The sequence below is a fragment of the Leuresthes tenuis genome, unplaced genomic scaffold (genome assembly GCF_036924035.1).
Source record: "Leuresthes tenuis unplaced genomic scaffold, fLeuTen1.0.hap1 SCAF_18, whole genome shotgun sequence".
Classification (NCBI taxonomy): domain Eukaryota; kingdom Metazoa; phylum Chordata; class Actinopteri; order Atheriniformes; family Atherinopsidae; genus Leuresthes; species Leuresthes tenuis.
In genome coordinates this window covers 21,922,709-21,944,005 of record NW_027325372.1, presented here as the reverse complement: position 1 = coordinate 21,944,005, position 21,297 = coordinate 21,922,709, and the positions used below count along the sequence as shown (strand labels likewise).

The 21,297-nt window shown below is 39.9% G+C and overlaps 1 protein-coding gene across 1 annotated transcript in view; it reads left to right on the top strand.

Moving 5' to 3' along the window:
* The first annotated feature begins 7,155 nt into the window (after window positions 1–7,155).
* col22a1 (collagen, type XXII, alpha 1) overlaps window positions 7,156–21,297 on the top strand; it is a 66,104-nt gene continuing 51,962 nt past the window's right edge. The window contains exons 1-4 of the mRNA XM_072369882.1: window positions 7,156–7,564; window positions 11,649–11,797; window positions 11,897–12,463; window positions 17,789–17,869. Of these exons, the coding sequence (XP_072225983.1) occupies window positions 11,707–11,797; window positions 11,897–12,463; window positions 17,789–17,869 (739 nt within the window). The 5' untranslated portion in view covers window positions 7,156–7,564; window positions 11,649–11,706. The remainder of the gene's footprint in view (window positions 7,565–11,648; window positions 11,798–11,896; window positions 12,464–17,788; window positions 17,870–21,297) is intronic.

Below are 21,297 nucleotides of genomic sequence, written 5' to 3'. Positions count from 1 at the left end.
AAAAATCCTTCAGCAAAATCAGTCACCAAAACAACCTCTAATTTAGCAAATACGCACAAACTGTAAAAATAATGGTTTCCATAAAGCTAATGGCCACATTGTACAAAACAGTGTATTTTAGCCCTATTTATAATGATTTTCTAACTCCAAACAGTGATAAAAATGTCATATCGAAATGTTGACGCGCTGTCAACTGAGCTCAAGTCAGAAAAGATCAACTGGTTGTCATATGTTCCGAAAACAAGCATCATAAACACAGCACTGCGTGTTATCATGCCATTAAACCTCCTGCCTCCTTATGACGACCTTCTTGTGGATTTTTTTTTTATTACGACAGGTGCACAGATGTTTACCAGAGGCTGTGTATGTTTCCATTCCTGTTAAGGATTATTTTATTCATTTAAAAGCACGCTGAGGGGTCAGCTAGACTAGAAAAACACTATATATGTGCAGTCCATTTACAGTCCGGGGACTGACAGGACTAGCCTGCAGCTGTAGATTCAGCAAATATCCATTAGGTAATTCCGTAGCAGGCAATTTATTTTACACAATAACATTTGTTAGTACTGACGAGTCATTGAGTAGTTAAGAGTTTAACAGGCTAAAGGAGATTTTGAAATTGTTTTTCACGAAAATAATTTTTCTCTTGTTGAAAGTGATAATGTTTGGTTTATACATTTGTAATAGCAGTATGAGTGTGCATGGTTGTATGTCTCGTTTGTCTCTGTGTGGCCCTGTGATGGACTGGTGACCTGTCCAGGGTGTTCCCTGCCTCTCAACCAATAACAGCTGGGATAGGCTCCAGCTCCCCTGCGACCCTAAAATGGAGCATTTATAGAAAATGGATGGATGGATATTTTATTCTTTCTCTACTATTAAACATCCATCTCATCTTAAACTGCCAGAACTGTCCACGCCTTCTCCTTCTTCTTCTGTTAGCTACTGAGGAGACTTGAAATGGTGGTGAAGTAGAACAGTAAAATTTGGTCTACCCGTCTGTTGATAGCTGAATCGGAATTTTTAAAGTTTTAAGCATTTATCTCCACAGAGAGCACCTTTAAAGGAAACACTTGAGAATGATGTTGGCTCTGATGTGGAAATACACATATGAGCACTGCTGGTACCTGTAGGGGCAGAAAGTTACAGGATGCTATTGTGGGATGGGTATGAAGTAAAGACCTATATATTTCTCAGTTTCAGCTTAAATTTAGGCATCTTTCAAGCCTATAATGAACACATCTTGTATTTTCTAATAATTAGAACAGGTTTAGGGTTGGTCGTCTGTGTAATATATCTTGTAAGACCATGGTGGAAAAGATTTATCTTCCTTGGAGTACAGCACTTGTCAATACACCAGAGAACCATTATTCTTCCTAGTGAGGAAAACCTCTTAGTTTAATCATTGATAAAATCTCAGTTGAATGCCTGTTTTGAGTCACTGATGTCTCTTTTGTTTAGGGCCTTCTGCAGCAAGAGGAAATGCTGACAGTCCAAGTAAAAAATGCCATGTTGCAGGCAGCTAAAAATGGCCACAATACAAAAACACCTGGCCTCCGTCTGTCAGCCACACGTGGAATGGAGGCAACGGGTCAACTAAAAGCCTCCTCACTGACCCAGGAGGGCATCGCACAGTTGGAGTTATTGGTGCTCAAGTCTCCCAGGTCTAACTTAAAGTGGCCTGCAGAGAATCAGCCGCTGACACGGCCCCTGAAGCTTACCCCGCTTGAGCTGCCGGAGGAGGTGAGGGAAGCACAGAGGCAAAAACTTCAGTTTATCCAGCAGGAAGTCAAACTTGATTCCTGTAAGATGAATGAGACATTGAATGAGAATCGAACTAAGAAGGTGAGGCAGAGACTGGGGAAAGCAGCGGCCTGTCCTTCTGTATCTATTGAACCACTCAAAGTCCAACAGAAAAAAGGATCAACAAGACCCCAGCTGACGCGCTCCAAACCCATACAGCAGAATGGAGACAAGCATCTGGAAGCTGTCGTGTGTAGAGGTATTCCAGCTCCCATGTGCAGAAAACCTGCCCCCCCTCTACTTTCTCCTCGAAGTAAACCTCAAGCTGCACGTGCAGCAGAGGCAGCACGCCAGAACCCCTGCACCCTCCAGCTGGAGGCAGGGAGAAGGCGGCCGAGGCTGAGTAGAGCACAATGCCTCCAAGAGGATCAGTGCAATTTAAACACGTCAATAGCAGGATTATCTGCAGATGGAGGGAAGCATGCCCAAGGTGTCCAAGGCAAAGGGCAGCAGGCAGAGAGGCTTTGGAGAGACCAACCACATGCTGGAAAAGACATCAAAGATCCCTGTGCTCCAGCAGCCTACTTGGAGCGTGGAAGTGCCAGGAAGAGCCGACAGGAGGGTGGCAGTCAGCAATCTGCAAGATGCACTCTGAACCGACGGTCAGCAGAAGGTGGATGCAGTGAAACCGCACAATATGGTGTTCAGCCGGGTCCCACTAACTGCTGAAGAGAAGAAAACACCCTTGGTTGCAAAGCATAACAATGCATTCCCTCTAGATATTCTCCAACTGTAATTAAATGGCAGCTTGGAAATTTACAAAAAGATGTCATACATACATATTGTGTGGAAATTCATCAGACCAATAAATGCACACTTTTCTAGACAGTGATAAGTCAATCAAAAATAATGTAATGCAGCTGAGTCATGTAGGAATAAGAAAATGCTTTTTAAAGTTTCTCAGGATGACCTTTTTCACAAGCTTAAATGTAACACATTTGCAAAGCAAATAAAGCTAAGTGCAGAAATGACACCTGCCAAAGTCTCAGGGGTGTATTTTCACTAATGCAGTAGGAGAACAAAGACCTGTATTTATTCATGGTGTATCCACAGTTTTTCTTTTGCTCCCAAAATGAAAGAATAAATGAGCAGTATTTCATACAGGCATATGCACGTTTTGGATTGTCTTTTCAAAACCTCTCCACCAACTCGATTAGCCGAGGCAGCCCTGGCACAAAGAAATACTTCTGGCACATCACAGGAGGAGCGACACCACTGGGATCCAAGAGGATGAAACAGTACAGATATTTCTCAAAGGGGAACAAAAAAATCTGATTGGGTTTGATAAGAAATCATATTCCATATAAGGAGCACTTTTTTTTTAGTTGACTGAATGATCTTAAAGTGCTGAATACTGTGAGCATGACTACAATGAACAGTATAATAAATCTGTGACCCAAATGACAATTTATTTATACTGTGTCACATAGAATTTGTGATCTGTCTTTCTTTTTTTATAATTAAAATGTAACGTTACAGGTAGAGGAAGAGGTTTCTGAAAGCGAGGTGGGTCTGACAGTCTTACTTTCTGGAAATGCCTGGGTGGTCTTTGGCCATCTGCCACAGAGATAACATGGCAGATATGACTCAACTTAGAACAGGGACCTACTGTATGACCTCACTTGCAGCTGACGTTATACACAGTGTGCTTCATTCATTATTTATCTGTGATAAATGACAAGGCTGTTTGCTGTGTGGCCAAAAAAAATATATATATCTCCAGAAATTCTTAGCCTAAGAGTATAAAAAATGTCTCCTTCGTAAATCTGAAAAGAAAGCTTTAAACGCTTTCAGCTTGCTCAGTTTGGGAGGATAGCAACTCCAATACTCCCTCTAATTTTAAAAAAAGAAAAAAGAGAACATCAACATCAAAACCTCCATCAAATGTTTTCAGATGGTAAATAAAAATTATTTATCGTTTTAACTTTACAAAATATTGTTAGTATAAGTGTAATATAGTAAATAGTAGATAGTATGGCCAGTATAGTATAAGTGCTATGAAGCAGTACTTAAATCATTATTCCTAACCTAATGGTCGACAACATATGTTTCAACTGTTTCAGTTCGATTTATTTTCACCTTATATTATCAGTTGCTTATTTCAGCCGACAGACGAAGAAGATATTTGAAGTGACAGTGTAACAGTCTCATCAGTTCTGGTGCTGCAGAATCCTTAAAGGTTACATGTTGCTATGTAAAGTAGTTTCTTTGTCAGAAATCGTGAAATAGGAATTTTTGTTATCACATCTAATAGTTTCACAATCCAGACTTAAATACTTGTGAGATGTCAACGTTTTTGTTGGCCGTTGTTTTGTGTTGGACATCATCGTGCCACGTTAGGAAAGGCACAACCACTGAGTAATAAACTCTGTACTTTGTGACAGTGTATAGTTTTCTAACCCTCTAATTTCAATCATCTAAACCTAACCATGTACATTATCTCTAACTACAACCATGTGCTTTAAATTACTAACTAAATCACTACTAGCAGGTTCAAAAGTAAGTTATCACAGAAGCAGAAAAGCAAAAAGAATTTATTTTCCAACTGAAGAGTAGCAGCTGTCGACATTATTAAATCACAAATGTCAACAACACTGTTTAGGAAATGAGGTGACTGTGCCAAACTTTTTGAATGGGTGACACATCTGAAGTGCTGGCAGGCCAGTTTAGTTCCCAGGTCCACTGTGGAGCCATGCTATTGATATTTGCTGCTCACATTGCTGTTGTTCACCTAGCATTGTCTTGCTGAAATAAGCAAGACTTTGCCTGGGAGGAAAAAACTAAACAAAACACTTTTTGAGTTTGCCATGTTTGCCTTTTTTCTAAAACCTGAGGTTATATTGTCTGTTTTACTTTAAATTGGGCAAGTGTGGCAATTTTCTCATGGACTTTTTGAAAATCAGACTTCTTTGGGAAGCCAGAGTATTCGCCCCCTGATGGCCATTAGAAATAATGCATGTTTAAGGCTCAGCTACACAACAGTCTAAAACTCTGAGAACTGACAACAGCAGCACCTCACCGTTTGGTTCTGTTTTATTTAGTTTCCAATGGAAATCTGAGCATCTGCTTGAACCTAAAACAAATGTGCTGACAGAATATGAGCGTAAAGAATAATGTTCTGTATGTTTGTATGATATGATGATACAAATATGCAAAAATAAAAAGGATTTTATTAGTTTGGTAAGGCTATAAAATATGGAAATTTTCAAATATTGTCAAAGACTGTTCTGCCTCACCGCTTTTACACATTAATGTGCTGAGCATATTTTGTGAGGAGACAGCCTCTGATGTGGGAAGTTGAAAGCTGGCTGTCAGTCAGATAACAGATGGCTTTCTCCAGCACTGCATGTTGCTTGCAGCCTCGCGCTTACCCAGCATGTTGGTCACCTCTTGAGCCCTGTCACACTCAGCGACAGACGGTTCCTCAGACTGACACGATCGCTCATAATGTACATCTGCCCCGAATCATCAGCCTACTTCCCATCCTCTCCACACTGAGCCTATACATAGCCTGGCATGCACTCACTTTCCTTGGCTGCAAAGACACTGCAAATAGGCCTGGTTGTAATGGCCAACTTGTTTGTTGTCCATGACATTCAAATATTGACACACTGTTTAAGAGCATTTTGGTGCCTCGACAGCTCTGCTCAAGATACGAGTGTATTTATAGAGTAAAAAGAAAAGAAAAAACATGGCAGCTGTTGGGGCCCTTAAAAGAGGAAAGTTCAACAAAGAACTGCCAAGAAAGAAAAAAGTTGCTGCAGACTTGAGAGCAGAAACTGGACATCTGACGCAGATATAAGGCTGCTGTGTTTCGCATCAACTTCCTCTCCTGTCAGGGACCATGACCACACAGATCAGGAAGGGAATAGAAGTTGAATAATATGTGTATGTTCAGGTTTTGATCCACCCCTCATTTCTTTATATTTTCTTTCTCAGCAGCCAGACTTTGTTTCAATCTTTTAAAGTGGTCTTGAGCAATAGTTCTCCAGGCTTTCGGAGGTCTTTTCAAAGTTTGTTTATTAAACATTGGCTTTTTCACTAGTTTTCAGTCCAGGCCTTCTACCAGACAATTTTTAGAGGAATATGTTTTTTCGTTTTTCTTGTGTTTTAAGCCACTTAACTCGGACTTATGAATCACTCAAGCATGAAAATGACACTTAACTGAAGGGATGAACCAGTGTTGTGTCTACACACAACAGACAAATGAGCAAAGAACCAATTGTGAATTGTATCATTAGGCACGTTGTAAGTAGAAGCCCGTTTTTACATCTATGAAAAATATCACAGATTACACAGTTTGACAGAAATAAAATTGTATTTTTGCACCAAATAGGTGATTCCAAGTGGGTACACTTGGCATTTCTCAGCATGGTGTGCAGTGTAGAAATTGAACAAGTGAAAAAAAAAAGTTTAAAAAAACAGGCTTAAAAAAAGAATGAATACATACAGCAGATGGACAGTACCTTAAAGTAATGTCCTTCAAAGAAATCTGTGGCAACAGCTCTTATGGAGGGATGAATCCTCCCCAGAGCCCGGACCTCAACATTACTGAAGCAGAGAACAGATCAAAAGGCAGCCAACATCCAAAGAAGAGCTTTGGAATGTCTTTCAAGGAGCCTGGAAAACTATTCCTGAAGACTACTTAAAGAAATGACAGAAAGCTTGTCTCAGAGGGTTCAGGCTGTGTTGGAGAATAAAGGAGCTCAGACCAAATGTTGACCCTTGAACTTGTTACAATTTGTACAGACTCTGTTTTGTAGCTCATATACTGTATTTTCATTACAGCTCTATTGTCCTGGCAGTATATAAAGAAATGTGGCTGAAATCCTTTGCGTTGTAATATATACACAGTAAGTGTGTTTGCTTTTTGTCAGTAAATTCTATGTTCTATAAAAGATGGCATACATCTCCTCAAATCCCAGAAGAACTTGGGATGTTGCTATAAGGGAAAAGCAAAAGGGTCAAAATTCAAGGAAACAGAGACAAAATAAATAAATGAAAAATGACAAAGTATGAAAAACCATCAAGTCATGAAGAACACGAAAATGTAGACCACTTTTGGTTTAAAAGCACAACATAAGTAGACATTTGCTTGAAACCAGTGCAAGGACAGACATTTAACAAAAAGCTGCCATCACAACTGTTCTGTAATCATTTCTCCAACTTAAATACAACCCTGCTCCATAAGTGTGTGGCTGGCAGAAACCAACAAGGCCCTGCCCACCGCCAGCCCCAGGGCGGCTCCATTGTGGCTATCTTGGTGGCAGAGGCTGGACAGCTGAGGCCTTAGCCAAGAAGCTGTGCCTCTTCTTTGAGGGAAACACTTCAGATGGGTGCAGCCTTGGAGAAGAGAGAAAAAAATAAAGGGACTAAAATATCCATAAAGTTGGGTCTATAATTGGCTGCGCCTCTCAGCCTTTTTTTTTCTTTATGTGTGAGTACAGCCCTGTCGAGAACAGTAGAAGCCACCTAGCCTCCCAGTGAAACCCTACACTTTCCCCTTTTTCTGTTCCCTCCCACTCTGTCCACTGAGCCTGATGGTTGCAGAAGCTCACCTAAAAACACTCTTTAACATCACTGTACACTGGATCATCACCCTGGATTATATAATACCGTTATTCTGATTTTTGGTGCCTGAAGGGGTGGACATTTTGGATTCTTATCACCTGATAATGATGCTGCTCTGGTGCTGATTCAGACTCTGAGTGCTGGAGGCAGAGAGAAACAGTTACCTTCAGTAACACTGACTGACTGAGGACAGGTAAGAAAAAAATCATGAAATGATCCCTGGGTTACTGACATCTTCCTCTAAAATCTAACACTTAAAACTTACTTAGTGTGTTGAATTATTGACAAAAATCTTGTTAAAATTTTTTCAAACACACTATGAGGGAACAGAAAAGCTTTTTTCCCTTCCTGGACTGCATGTGAAGAAAAAAAACCCAACAACTTCTTCCTGGTTTTGACATTTAGGGAATGATAAACGTGGGGCTTCTGTTATAGACATCTAAGTTTCAGCATTCCCAGGTCTGCCATTGAGGCAGGAAGTGGAAACAGGCCCGATGATACAGACCTGCAGTTTGTGAGGAATCTGGATTCAGGTTCTGATGTTGACAGAAGCAAATCAACTCAGTTTTAGCTTTTTCTTGGGTACTGTGTCTGCTGGTAAAACTGTAGATTAATACACTAAGACCCATACATTCATTAGATGCATGCAAAGTTGGATGAAGAGGATTAAAATCTCGTGAATCTCAGTCTTTTTCAGCTGCTTTTATGGAGCGGCTATTTTATTCATTTTTTCCGTCCTTATTCATTAAACTCTGGCTGAGCTTGATTTCTCAGTCTTTAAATCCACACTAAATGGGGTGATTAGAGCAATTCAGCCCAGCACGCCTATTCTGTTCATTAATAGCAACAGTGAAACCAAGTCGCAGAAATAACCCAGTGGAGAATCAGATAAGGAAATTTGTATCTGGAGGCCAAAGCACTTTGCTTCCCCCAGAAGTATATAATGCACTCTCTATTCCACCTTCTGAACAGGCTCAGCCACAGACAGAATGTGGCTGTCATTAAAAATGCGTCTCTCTCTCTCACATTTCCTGTAATCTGTTTCTGCTCTGTGACAATGTATTTCAAAATCACACATAAATGTCCTGTGTAAGTGGATTTATTATTAGTCCATTGTACTTCGCTCTGTGCTGTCTTAAAAGGTCAGTGGGAGAAGTCAGCTGACACATGTGGTCACTTTCTTGAAAAAGCTTAGCTGAGAAGATTGATACATATTTCATGCGTTTTATTTCACCCACAAAGGTACCAATGAGAAATAAAAGACAAAACAAACTCTTCTCAGTGTCAATTATCTGCTGCTAAATTGATTCATTAACCAATAAAGTTTGTATCTGCGCTGGCAGACACAATTAGTTCATTTGTTTCGTGTCACCCAGCTTGACTTTCAAAGTAACGTGTTTCCGTAGGAGGCGTCCTTCATGACTGTTTTTCCCTTTTTGCAGATGAGGACAGACCAAAAAAATCATATGGGTGTGGTAAACATGAGGAAAATGTATATGCTAGACCAAGCCATGAAGTTTTCCTAACTCTAACAAGATTTCAATTGAATTTATGTTATTTTTATTCATATAGTGCCAAAACACAACAAATGTCATCTCAAGGCACTTTGAAGGTGTAGTCAAATTCAAGCAGACTATAATCCAACGGAGCTTTTAATGCCAAAATCTAAGAAAACAGTGAAATTAGGTAAAAAGTGACTGAAAATAGACAGTGAAGTTTCAAGCTAAAATAAGAATAGAAAGGACTGGGTCAGACGGGAGATAAACTCGGGTATTGTGGTTGAGTGAGGTGTTCCTTTGCTAACCTCTGAACACAGACTTTTTCGGCTGTTACAGCTCACAGTCACTCCTCTTGGTATGGTTTTAAGACATGTGCATGTTTAGAAAATGTACGAGACTGTTTTGTACCAACACATCTTTGCTTATGAGCACAATAGTGAGTATAAAAACGACAGATTGTGGCTTTGGCGGATATTTTGTGTGGGAGTCTTGTAATAATTATAGCAGTCTCTGATAGTTGCATGGCAATTTGCTTTTGTGCTGGTTTTTGGAAACAAATCTGGGTCCCAGGAAATTGGATAAAGACATTAGCTGACAGGCCAACTAGCTATTAGCTTGACAGATGAACTGATCACTATATTTTGAACACATCAAGTGAAAAACCTGATATTACCAACAATAGTGTTGAAATGATGAGTTACTAAGTTACATGCAGAGTAAGCAGGGGTTTATAACTTTTAATATCCTCCGCAAAAGTTGCAGCAGCAACCTCCCAATTTACTTTTTTGCTTGCAGTTAGTCTCATTTAGTCAATTCTATGGACTTATTCCATAAAGTTGAATGGATAAAAAAAAATGTATATATATATTCTTCCACGTAGATAAGTTTTCAACTATCCAAGGCTAAACATATTCCATTACAGTGAATACACGGCAGGGCATGATCCATATATAATATCATGGGTGTTAAGGGTGTAATTCCATTTGATATACGTACAATGCCCCCTAAAGAAATGCATTTCTTATAGGACAAATTAAAACTTCAGCACGGCAAAGGAACTGCTAATTTCTGTGATTTTGCCTTTTAGTTTTATGGAATATTGGCATAGAATTACCGAACAACAGTGATAATACAAGGGGAGAGCAGATAAACCAGGCTGATCTGCTTGGTAGTCATTAAAAAATGAATGAATCACTTTTACCAGTATTAGCTTACTGCAACTTGGAGGTTTTCACTTGAATATGTCCAGAACTTGATCGTAAAGCTAGCATCTTTCTGCAGCAGTCTGTTTATCCAGCTTCCTGACATACAGTGTGGTCTTTCTCTGAAATCCACCCCAAAAGTTTAAATCTTTGAGTGTACTTGTTCCAGTGGAATGAATGGTCTTCCATTTGACTTGCAAACATCACACACATATATGGAGTTTAGGCAATGAAGTTATCATGAATGGATAATGGATATTGTGTAAATAACTGGCATCTAGTTGAATCCCTAGTTATCGCTTCCACAGCTTCAATACTTTTCCATGTGTTGGGGTCTTAAGCAATACTAGTGAAGTCTAGTAATTACTGACTAAGTGATTGTATTTGAGTTGAGTGTTTTTTTTTTATCGTTGGTCCAATTCTAATTTCTAATTCTAATTTCATGCAGTAACTCATTACAAAAGAATAAATAAAGACACTAACCAAAATGTTAAAGCATTGCAAATAATATTTAATTATTTCTTTCTTAACTCAAGCATTTGGATTTGGGTGACAGCAAATGAACTGACGACAAATTCAGCGGAAAAATATCAGAGAACACTGAAACGTGGTGAAGGATGGTGAAAAGCTTTCCAGGTTGTGCATTACTCCCCTGGGCAACTCCCCCACAGCGAGACGCTCTTCCTGTCAGGATGAGCCCATGTTTAGGCTGCAGTCAGTCACACATCAGTCCTGCCGTAATAGCAGACAACACGACCACTGGAGTACAAAAAGGGCAAGAATAGTTTTGTGTTTATATCACAGGATTCTGTATTTGCCAGTAAGGCATAACAGCATAATAAATGAGCAGAAACAGACCAGATCAGCTGTATGTGGCATCATCAAACTGGCACAAATTTTACCCTGACGTCGACTAGAAATACGTGTACTATTCTAAATCTTGAAAATATAAAATAAGAACTCAGACAGCACAACGTCAGCACTCTTCGCACTCCCTGCATTGTTCTTTTACTGTCTCGCAAGTGGAGAGGGTGAAGAAATAGTCTGGCTGCAAGTTTCAACCACCTTTGGTTAGTCCAGTTTTCTCTGGATGGAGAATTCACTTGCTACTGTGGACAGATGTGTAATTCAGTCTTAGGTTTCAATTATCATGTCCTGAGAATGGAGAACATTTCCTGCCAGCTTCCACACTAAAGAAATACCAACAACAGAAAGGGATGACAGAGAGATTTTGTTTTCTTATAGGAGCTCAAGTTTCTTTATACAAATAAAGTGCCAATACAGTTTTAAATTGGTTTTCCATAAAGCCCTGGTCAAAGTAAAGATGTGGCAGCAGCCACTGGAGGAGGCCTGCTTTTCACAGCAATCTTCATGCTCTACAGGAGGTACTACTTCCACTATGGTTTCCCTGTAGCAGTTAAATGGTTATAAATTCTCCTTTGTTTGAGGAAAGGAAAGGCACAAGGGCACAGCTTTAGATTGTAAAAAAATATTTCCAATTCAGCTGTACATTTATACATTGAGCTTTAAACCTTCAAGGATGAATTGTTGATCTTTTCCACTGACCTTTCCGCAGACTGGACAGCTTGATGGTGGTAGTAAGCTAAACAAAACAGATCGCAGCCAAGGCCGAGATGGAGTTACGACTGGGATGTAGGATCACCCTGGTCTGGTTCATCCTGGCCTTGACTCTTTCCAACAAGAGAGTAGAAGCACAAAGGGCAGGTAAGATGGCTAAAAATAAAGATCACATAAAGATAACAGCTGCTATTGAGCCTCGACTGACTACAAGTGACTAAATCCCTCTGTATCTGTCTACTACAGGGTGTAAAAATGTCCACTATGACTTGGCATTTATCCTGGATACCTCATCCAGTGTGGGTAAGGAGAACTTTGAAAAGATAAGGCAATGGGTCGCCAACTTGGTGGAGTCTTTTGACGTGGGACCTGACAAGACAAGAGTAGCCGTGGTTCGCTACAGTGACAGAGCCACCACTGAGTTTAACCTGGGGCGATACAGGACCCTAGAAGACGTGAAGCGAGCTGCCCGTAATATACGCTACTTAGGGGGAAATACAATGACTGGGGATGCTATCAGCTACACCACCGACAACATCTTCATCGAGCGTAACGGTGCAAGACCTGCCGCCAGAGGCATTCAGAAGGTGGCCATCCTTCTGACTGATGGCCGAAGCCAGGATTATGTTCTGGAACCTTCTAAGGCAGCTGCCAAAGCCAACGTCAGGATGTTCGCTGTGGGCATCGGGGAGGCTCTGAAGGAGGAGCTGGAGGAAATTGCGGCCGAGCCGAAGAATGCCCACGTCTTCCACGTGACCGACTTCAACGCTATCGACAAAATCAGGGGCAGACTGCGGAGAAGGCTGTGTGAGAGTAAGTCATTTATCAGGCTTTTTGCAGACGTATCACTAACACTACACACTGCATCGCTTCTTTTTGAAGCCTGGCTTTGAAGAGCCTGCCACACCCGGAACATGCATTTAATCAAATTACACTCTTATTTTAACCTTTAACCACCATGCAAAGGAAAGACCCTAACCACAAAAACCCCTCCCAATCAAGGAGAGCGGCACAGGCGCACTGCTGCTGCAGTGACTTCAGTGATGTTTGGGGGGCTGTTGCAAAAATTGTCTTGTAAATGATAGTTTCCTAAACCAAGACATATCTGTGGTACTGCTGCCTTTTTGACTGCTGCTTCGGAGCAGAGGCGTGCAGCACTGGAAAGCTTATGCAGACCTCAATGGTTTTTCCACTATTGTGCTGAGAAAATTCTTTCAGCACAGGCTTAAAAAGTAGTTCAACATAGCTACATAAATCAACTGAAACAGGCTTGAAAATAAACACTTTTAACGGCCTCATGTTGTGGCTGTGTAGAGAAATGGGAAACATCTCTGTGCTGGTTTTTCACAGAGAATACAGATAGCTATTCGGCTCCACTGCTTGAAATTCCTGCCTGAAATTAGTTAGAAGATGTGCAATGTGTGTCTTAAATCTAGCTCTAAATCTGGCTCTTAGTTGCCAGTTTTGAAAAAGGCAAAAGCGAGTCCTCTAAACAAAGTCAAACTGTATAATGTCTATTCTTTTTTAGCGATTACCATCTTGCCAAATCACACACCCTCTTGGGCTTTAACGGCAGCCTATAAATTAATTTTAAAGCCACTGACCTCTGACCTTGCTGCTTGAGTCAATGGATTATCTGTGTGGCAACAAGTAATGTATGTTGTATATTATGAGGCATGCTGTGCAGCTATTTTTTATGTTAGAAATAGCCTAAGGCTAAATTTACCATTGGAGAAAAAGTTCCAGAGTTTTCTTCCTGTAATCTGTGAAGTTAGCCTCCAAGTATATCAGTGGTCAGAGCAACGGGCTCACTGAGCAATGCCAGTGTTTTTCACTCAGAAAATTATAGCTCTAATGTTTCAAGTGGGTCCAGAGCTGCCGCTCAAATGTCTATGTTAAATGTTTCACCTTTTAATCTATAGGTTTAAAAATGGGCACCATTTATTTTGTGCTGCACTGATTCATTGGGGCAGGAGTGCCTTACCTAAGAATACACGCTCCTAAGATAACATGTGTGGCCATACGTCACCACCGTGACAAACTCCTGAAGCTTAAATGGTTGAAAACGACTCAGCAGCCGTAATAGTGAAAGAGAGCCCAGGTAATTCCAACAATGAAAAGTTTAATAATCTGTTTGCAGCAAAAAAGACAAAAGAAAATATTGGTTGTAGGTGTGTAGTGCTCAAGCAAAGGCAGGTTTTACATTGCTTCCAATTTCACTCCTAGTCAGATCCCTAAATTATAGCCCCAGGGCCACAAGTGCAGGGAGTTGCTCAGCTATTCAGCATCCTAAGATTCAGGGCTGTGCAACAACGCTGTCTTTAAATAAGAGTGACGCACTTCCATTCGTTCACAGAATAGTAATTTTTGGTTGACAGGCTGGCTTTCTAAACAATATAAACCAAGTATCCGTTGGGAGGTCTTCTATTATCACGTTAGGAGACTCAAACAGTTTGAATGAAAAAAAGTTAAACAAATAAATGAAAGAGACAGTGTTGCTCCTTGTGGAATGACTGAAAGCTATACTAATGCTGTCAGTTAACTTCGCTGGTTTTGCATGGTGCGGAAAGACGAGCCATGTTGACATGAACAACAGCAATAAAGATTCATAGCCTCTCTGACATGATGACTTTTATAGCTGTGACTTAAGAAAATTATAGGATTTTATAAGACATGTACTTGATGTACAAGTAGTTGGCCCAATTTAGGGACGCTGGAGTGTATTTTGAGTCACAGATCGTACTTATGAGTCAGGAGAATGCAGGCAGGCTGTTGGCTTACAGTTTCATGAGAATTTCCTCAGAACCGATTAGACACAAACCAATGACATCATCCCGATTTCCTGTTGCCAGAAATTCATCCAGACGTGTGACAGGTGAAAGGTTTTAATTTTTTATTCATCAGCTTAAATTTGCCAAAAGTTATGAGAGGGAGTAGTAAATCCTAGTTTGTCTCGATAGACATGGGATTTAATTTGGAGAAACTACGTCCATCTACAGCATTATTGTTGGCAATGAGACATTTGGAAATATAGACTGATATTGGAAAAGAATTAAAAGAATCGTACTTTATGGAAATTTATAGAGTTCACTCAATGTGAAAATGGGATTTAGCACTTCTTTCCTTTATTTGCCATTTGATTAGTTTCTTCCTGTTTTCAGTGCTTGCTGATACAATGAAGTTAATGACACCATATGTGTAGACAATAGACAGCACAGAAAATACAATGCCATCATGGTTTTTGCAGGGTGTTAGTAAAGTACATCTGAGGCTGATGGAAACACTGACTATTGCAGTTTTACTGATGATGATGCTTGACACTTAGGCACTATGTGTAAATACCCTTATTACAGTACATCCAGTAGTAGTTGAGACAATTCACAAGAGAAAAAGAAAGACATAAAAAAAGACAAAAAAAACATAATATGAGGCTGTGCTGATGAGTAAGAGAAATCAGAGTCTAACCCAGTTGTCAGGAGGGTGTTGCTTTTTTATGTTTCCAGAAACCACGGATACGTATAATCGTAACGTCTCTAAGCCAGAAGGGCTCGGTCTTTGGTGCAGCAAACATGCAGAGTTTTAAAAGGCTGTATGCCACACCAAACCATGATCTCTTCCTTTTCCTAACAAAGTATTTCTGGTGTCTAAACCAACGATACGGGTGAGAACAAAAGTAAAAAAAAAAGAAGAAAAGAACAGTCCTGTGAGTATTAATAACGAAACTACAAATCGACTTAAATCTAAATAAAAAGCATCAAAGTAGAAATTAAGTTATTTTTTTACTTTGACAGTTTGGTTGGCAAGGTGCAGATTTTCATTTAAGACGTTTCCCATTGAAACAGGGAAAGACTCTTTTATGACATGTTATCAATCTTTCAGGTCACTTATAGAAAAATGAGTGAGCTGAAGAGTGTGATTGAATCATGAAAAAACTCAGCTGAATTTAATAAAACACCCTGTGAAATAACATTAACAAAGCTACTTGCTACTACAATGAATGAGACTGAATATTAGTGGTTACAGTTACTGTATGTGCTCATTTCATGAAAATTAAAAATAAACTTTGTTTTACCAACTTAGACTTAGTCATCTACATCCAGAAATGCCTCAGATCATCCTCATCATTACTCCATCATTGGTCAGCAAAGGCAGATCAGAGGGGACAAACCAAACTCTGGCCATAGAATTAGGTCTTTTGAATCTTTCTCAGCCACTTCTTATTTTCCTACGCACTTGTAAGGGGAGATTTTTTATAGTAGTTCAGCACTGGGAGTGTGGCAGGAAAGTATGAAGAGAGAGGTACCATCGTATGACAGGTTGGGACTTGAACTTTGACTGGCTGTGATGAGGACCGCAGCCTCTACATAATGGCCTGCTCAACCATTTAGGTTACACAGCGCCCCAGCTGGCACTATAGCTCTACACTGGACACATTGGACCTTTGAATGTGGTTGGTTTTGATCAGGTTTAGAATTTTCACCATCCAGGCTTAAAAATTGTGATATGGCAACACTGTGTCAGGTAGCGTTGTGTGACAGTCGCAACCAGTGAGTATAGTACATGAAAAAGGATACTTTTCTTATTTTTGAACATCTAAACCTAACCATATACGTTCATTTGAACCTGAACCATGTACTTTTAACTCCCAACTAGTAGCGCATGGGACCAATGTAGCTAAGTAAGAAATAATGGAAGTAGAAAAGTGAAAGGATCGCTCAGATCAGAATTTGAAACAGCAATTTCACACTTGAAGGTCAGAGGTTTTAACACCACCAAACAACCCTTGTTATCATTACATGGCAAACCTTAATGTCGTCATGTGGCAGCGGGAGTGGAAAGATTATCAATGGCACGATGTGTTGCATTATAGAGTTGAGGAAGAAAAATGTAGCTCTTGCACACTTTTTGAGCCTTTGTTGTGAAATTGCTATGTATTTTTCCATCACCCAAAGTAGGTCTTTTACCACCTGCTCATTGCACCGACTCCCCCAACAACTGTGACAAGTTAATTTGTTTATTGGTTGATAGGGCACCTGCACTTATATAGCATGACTATTTGGCTACATGACTATCTATTATACAAAAAAACCCAGAAAGTGGTGTTACATGTGATTACAATGCATTCTGTGCTTTTCACATGGGATTTTGTCACCCATGTACTGTGAAGGGATGACACCCAGCAGCCTGTCATTAAGGAGTAGTTATAACACACCAAGATAGAACGTGTGTTATTACTAAGCATCCTTTCTCGTGTTTTCTTGTCAGTTCACACTACATGACAGAATCGCACCCTGCTCTCTACTTTTACCCTAACAATTTGCTTTATCATAATAACAGCAAAAAGCTTAGAATGACTGGAAATTACATGAAAGAATGTGCCCAAAGAGGAGCACTATTTATACGTGTAGCCATGAGCTCACGTTGCGCATGAGGCACAAGCTCATGCATGTTGCCAGTGTTTGCTGAGAGACTTTCTGATTATTCTTATATGTGGTTTCAAGAAAGAATACGGCAGACCTTGCAAAATATCAGCCAGGAAGAAATGATCTGAACCAACTGACTGACATTTCAATAAGATAATTAAAGTGAACCCTTTTAAAATTGTCTTCACATCTTTAAGCAACATTTACCTCTAATAAAGTAAACTGTCCCTCTCTGCACTCTATAGTAGGGAAGCTGGCATCTTGACACAAATAGAAAATTACCCCTCCTGCAAATAAAAACTCAACCTGAAGGTGTTCCCTTTCTCACTGTCACCACCATCACTGAAATATGCGTGTATGGAAATATAAAACCTCCCCTTGCTAGCAGATCTGCCTCACCCCTCATTTAACCATCAGAGAATTTCACGCGTTCAGACATCAGACATGAGATAGAGCAAAAAGAGAGCAGTCAGTCTACAGTGGCGCTGTTGAAATCACAACAAACAATCCAGCTCCTCATCCCATTTTTTGTGTGAACCCTCAGAAGGTTTCTGGTTGGCTTCCACTTCCAATTAAATAGGAACACATGATTAGATCTCCAACTGGAATTTACAAAGTTATCCTAAGCGTTTGAACACTTCTCTTCCTGTGCACCTATGAGCATCATAGTTTGCCTGATAGCACGCCTAAATGAACTATTGTCTTTTCTTCTCAGATGTCCTGTGTCCAAAGATGAAGGTCCAACCTGATCGCTTTCAGCCCGACAGCACCAGTTATGGTCTTGAAGAGGTTCCAGGTATGTGCAAACTGCTGCTTTCCTAACGGCAACACACAGTGCTGGCAGTACTTGCCTGTCAACCACAAAGTCGACGCTTCAACTTTCAAAGCATTTCCTACACACCCACATTTGGTCTTTTTATTTCTATACAAAGAGAGGCACTTTATATTGCCAAGATTTAGACAGCTTTCAAAATTTCCATCTATTCCTATCTGATTGGAGAGTAAATTGGTTTTATTCATGACTTTGAAGGTGCTACTTCTCTGGCACTATTTGACACTGCCATCGTACAAACACAATATATCTGTATTTGCACAAACAAAATACCTTTGCAAATCATTTCGCAAATGTTTGTGTTTTAGGGATGTATGTATTCTCTTTAATGTTCAAGGCAGCTCTTAGATTCAGTCCATTCAGACAACAGGAATATTTATCAGGCAGCATTCAAACTTGCAATAAATGTGTAATATCTGCATCAATATAAAAATACTTAATTATGTTAACAGGAAGTATTTAACGTTATCAAGGAGAGCGAAGTCTCCAGCTTTGACAGTATGATGCTATTGCCAGCAACTGCTTGTTTGGTAAAAGTAAAAAAGTTAAGAGTTTAAAGTACTTCCACTAAATTTTGAGGTTTTATTTTGACCTTTTATCATGTCCATAAAATGTGCCATTGACACAGAGGATTTCTGCTTTGAATCTGCAGAGCACTACCTACAGTCTCAGAAAAGCGAGGACAAACAGTCTATATATTCCACAAAAAGACATTGAACAAACCACTGCTGACTACTTTCTGGGTGTGGCTTTATATGCATACATAGTGTGGAGCCATTGAAATTCAATGCTAGGGCAAACTATGGAAACTTAACCAACGGCTCCTACCAAATGCTAGCTTCTGCAGGTACGACAACAGAGACTGTAAACACACAAACATACTGAATAACACTGGCCACATGCCAGTGGAAGTATCAGAAAAGTCATTTATTTGCTGTCTATCACTTTCAACAATATAAAAATGCATGGCTCACCATTCAAGTGAGATAATGGTCATTAACAGCCGTGGCTCTGACCTGCGAGCTGTCACTGGCCTTCCCATCCACTACGGTTTCAAGCAGCCATAGCTGCTAGGCTTGGTGGGTGACTGCTAGCTGACGCCTAACTGCTAGTGAGGACCAGAGAAGCCACAGATGACAGTGGCTTCATAGCAGTACTGCTAGGCATGCTAGCCTATAAATGGCCCCTGCATCTGTGTTCCTTTATGGGGTTATTTTCATGTCTGGGTGCACAAGATAGTGTCCCAAGACATGTTGTGTTACTATGACATGTTGGTGTCCAAACTAATGTGTTAAAACATCATAGCAGAACAAGGTGGACCAGCAACACCACATTACCTTTCTAGACTGTTTAAAGCTAGTTTTGTCAAAGGAGTCTGGTAGCTTCTTGATGGCGTAGACATACATAGCCTACCCATACTTTTAGTGCTGATATATATGTGTGTGTGTGTATACATGTATATCTATCTCTCTCTCTCTACATATATATAAATATGCATATTTGGACATATATATTTATACATATAGTCTATCTCTGTCTGTTAAAACACAGTCCAGTCATCAGAGCATAATATAGCTATATTTTCTCTCGAGAAACCATGGATATGTATTATCTCATTGTTTCTCGTAGTTCTCAAGTTGGTTGCAAGTTATGTTTCTTACATTCACTGTACAACTACACAAGTGTGGTGTTATTGAGTCCTGCAGCTCTCAGCAGAACATTACAGAAGCCTGTTTAAAATAATGTTACACACATCCTTCAAGCAGGTACAGTGTGGAATCACATAAATGCAGTTCTTTAAATGCAACTGTTATTTAACTTAGTCCAAACTAAACTCTGCCCATTGCTAGATGAAAGTCAGCTGATGATTTTATTTCATACTGTCCAGGCGGCTGTGTTCAAGGCTTATGCTCGGAGGTCTTGAATAACGTTTATCCAGAAAGGTCGGATGTTGTTACAAGAGTGTCTTTTGGGAGATCTGAGTTCCTGTCTGTCTCCCACCCACCTCCATCACACTAAGAGAAAAAACAGATGCACTGGCATGATTTGTTTAGACTCCTGCTATGTCCAAGTACAAGAAACAAGATGTCAGCACACTGAGAGCTATGTTTCAGAAAAGTTGACTCTTAACACACTTGGCTGGCACAATGTTATCTGATCCTTTGGTTAACTGATAAAGGTTCACACTTTGTCTTATAGATATTAATGGACTCTTTTTTAGTTAAATGAAAAATGCGTGAAAAAGCATTACATATCAACGATCACAGGCCACTTTACTGGCTTGGTGTTTGGAGAAATGAATAAAAATGATATATGTTGACAATTGAACATGGTTGAATCTATCTTTTATGTATGCCCATAATTTATGTTCAGCATATTCAGTTCAATCCTGCAGTCAAGTGCTGACAAGAAGCGGGGTGCACCATTAACAGGTTGCCAATCTATGACAGCTCACGCTCACAGCAAAAAGCTTCCCCCCTATGGGCAATTTGAAGTCTCCAGTTGAGCAACCCAACATGTCCTTGGTCTGTAGGAGGAAACCAGAACAACAGCTGGAGAACTCCACATAGACATAACAAGCAAATTTTACACGGAAAGATCCCAGCTGGCAAGTGAATTATAGTCCAAGAACTGTATGTCATGAAGCTGCCATGGTTACCACTGAGTAAAATGGTAAGCGGGAAAGATGGATACATTTTGGAAAGGAATTAAATGTCTGTACGAATTTCATACGCTGCTATTCAAGCTGTAGATTTCAGGAGAGCGCCATCATATGAGAGACTGATGACCGTGGCAGATATTTGATACATAATAAAAGGCAGGTATTTGTTTAGCATACTGAATGCTCTTGGGTGTACAATGTTTGACTGTCAGCTCTTATTAAGCTTTTTAGGCCATGATCTGCAGTATGACAGGAACATTTAAAGCAATTAGCTCTCAAAACATATTTAGATATTGTACATTAGTAAAAAGAACATTACAACCAAGAAGTTAACATACCTCTATCAAGCCGAAAGCAAAACAAACTCAGTAAGTTAAATAAGTTGAATATATATTTGTATGAATATCTATTTGTTTTAAACTAAATGTTTTTTTTAGATCTCTTTAAATGTAAACGGTAAACTGTATGACGCTGCCATGAACTGACATTTTGCTGCAGACCACAATTATATTTGTTATCACTATGGAAGTTTGCAGACTTAGCTGCTGAAAAAACAGCTACCATAGTCTTGCTGCAGGATGGTTAAAAAACTGCGAGAGCCAGAGGCTTTGCTGGGCTTGAGTTAGCTCTGTTAGCTTCTCAAGTATCTTCCAGCTCACACAGTGAGCAAGCTCCTGGCTCCCAACTGAATGAGGTCCCTGCTTGCTTCCAAGCTCCTAATTTGCAAGGC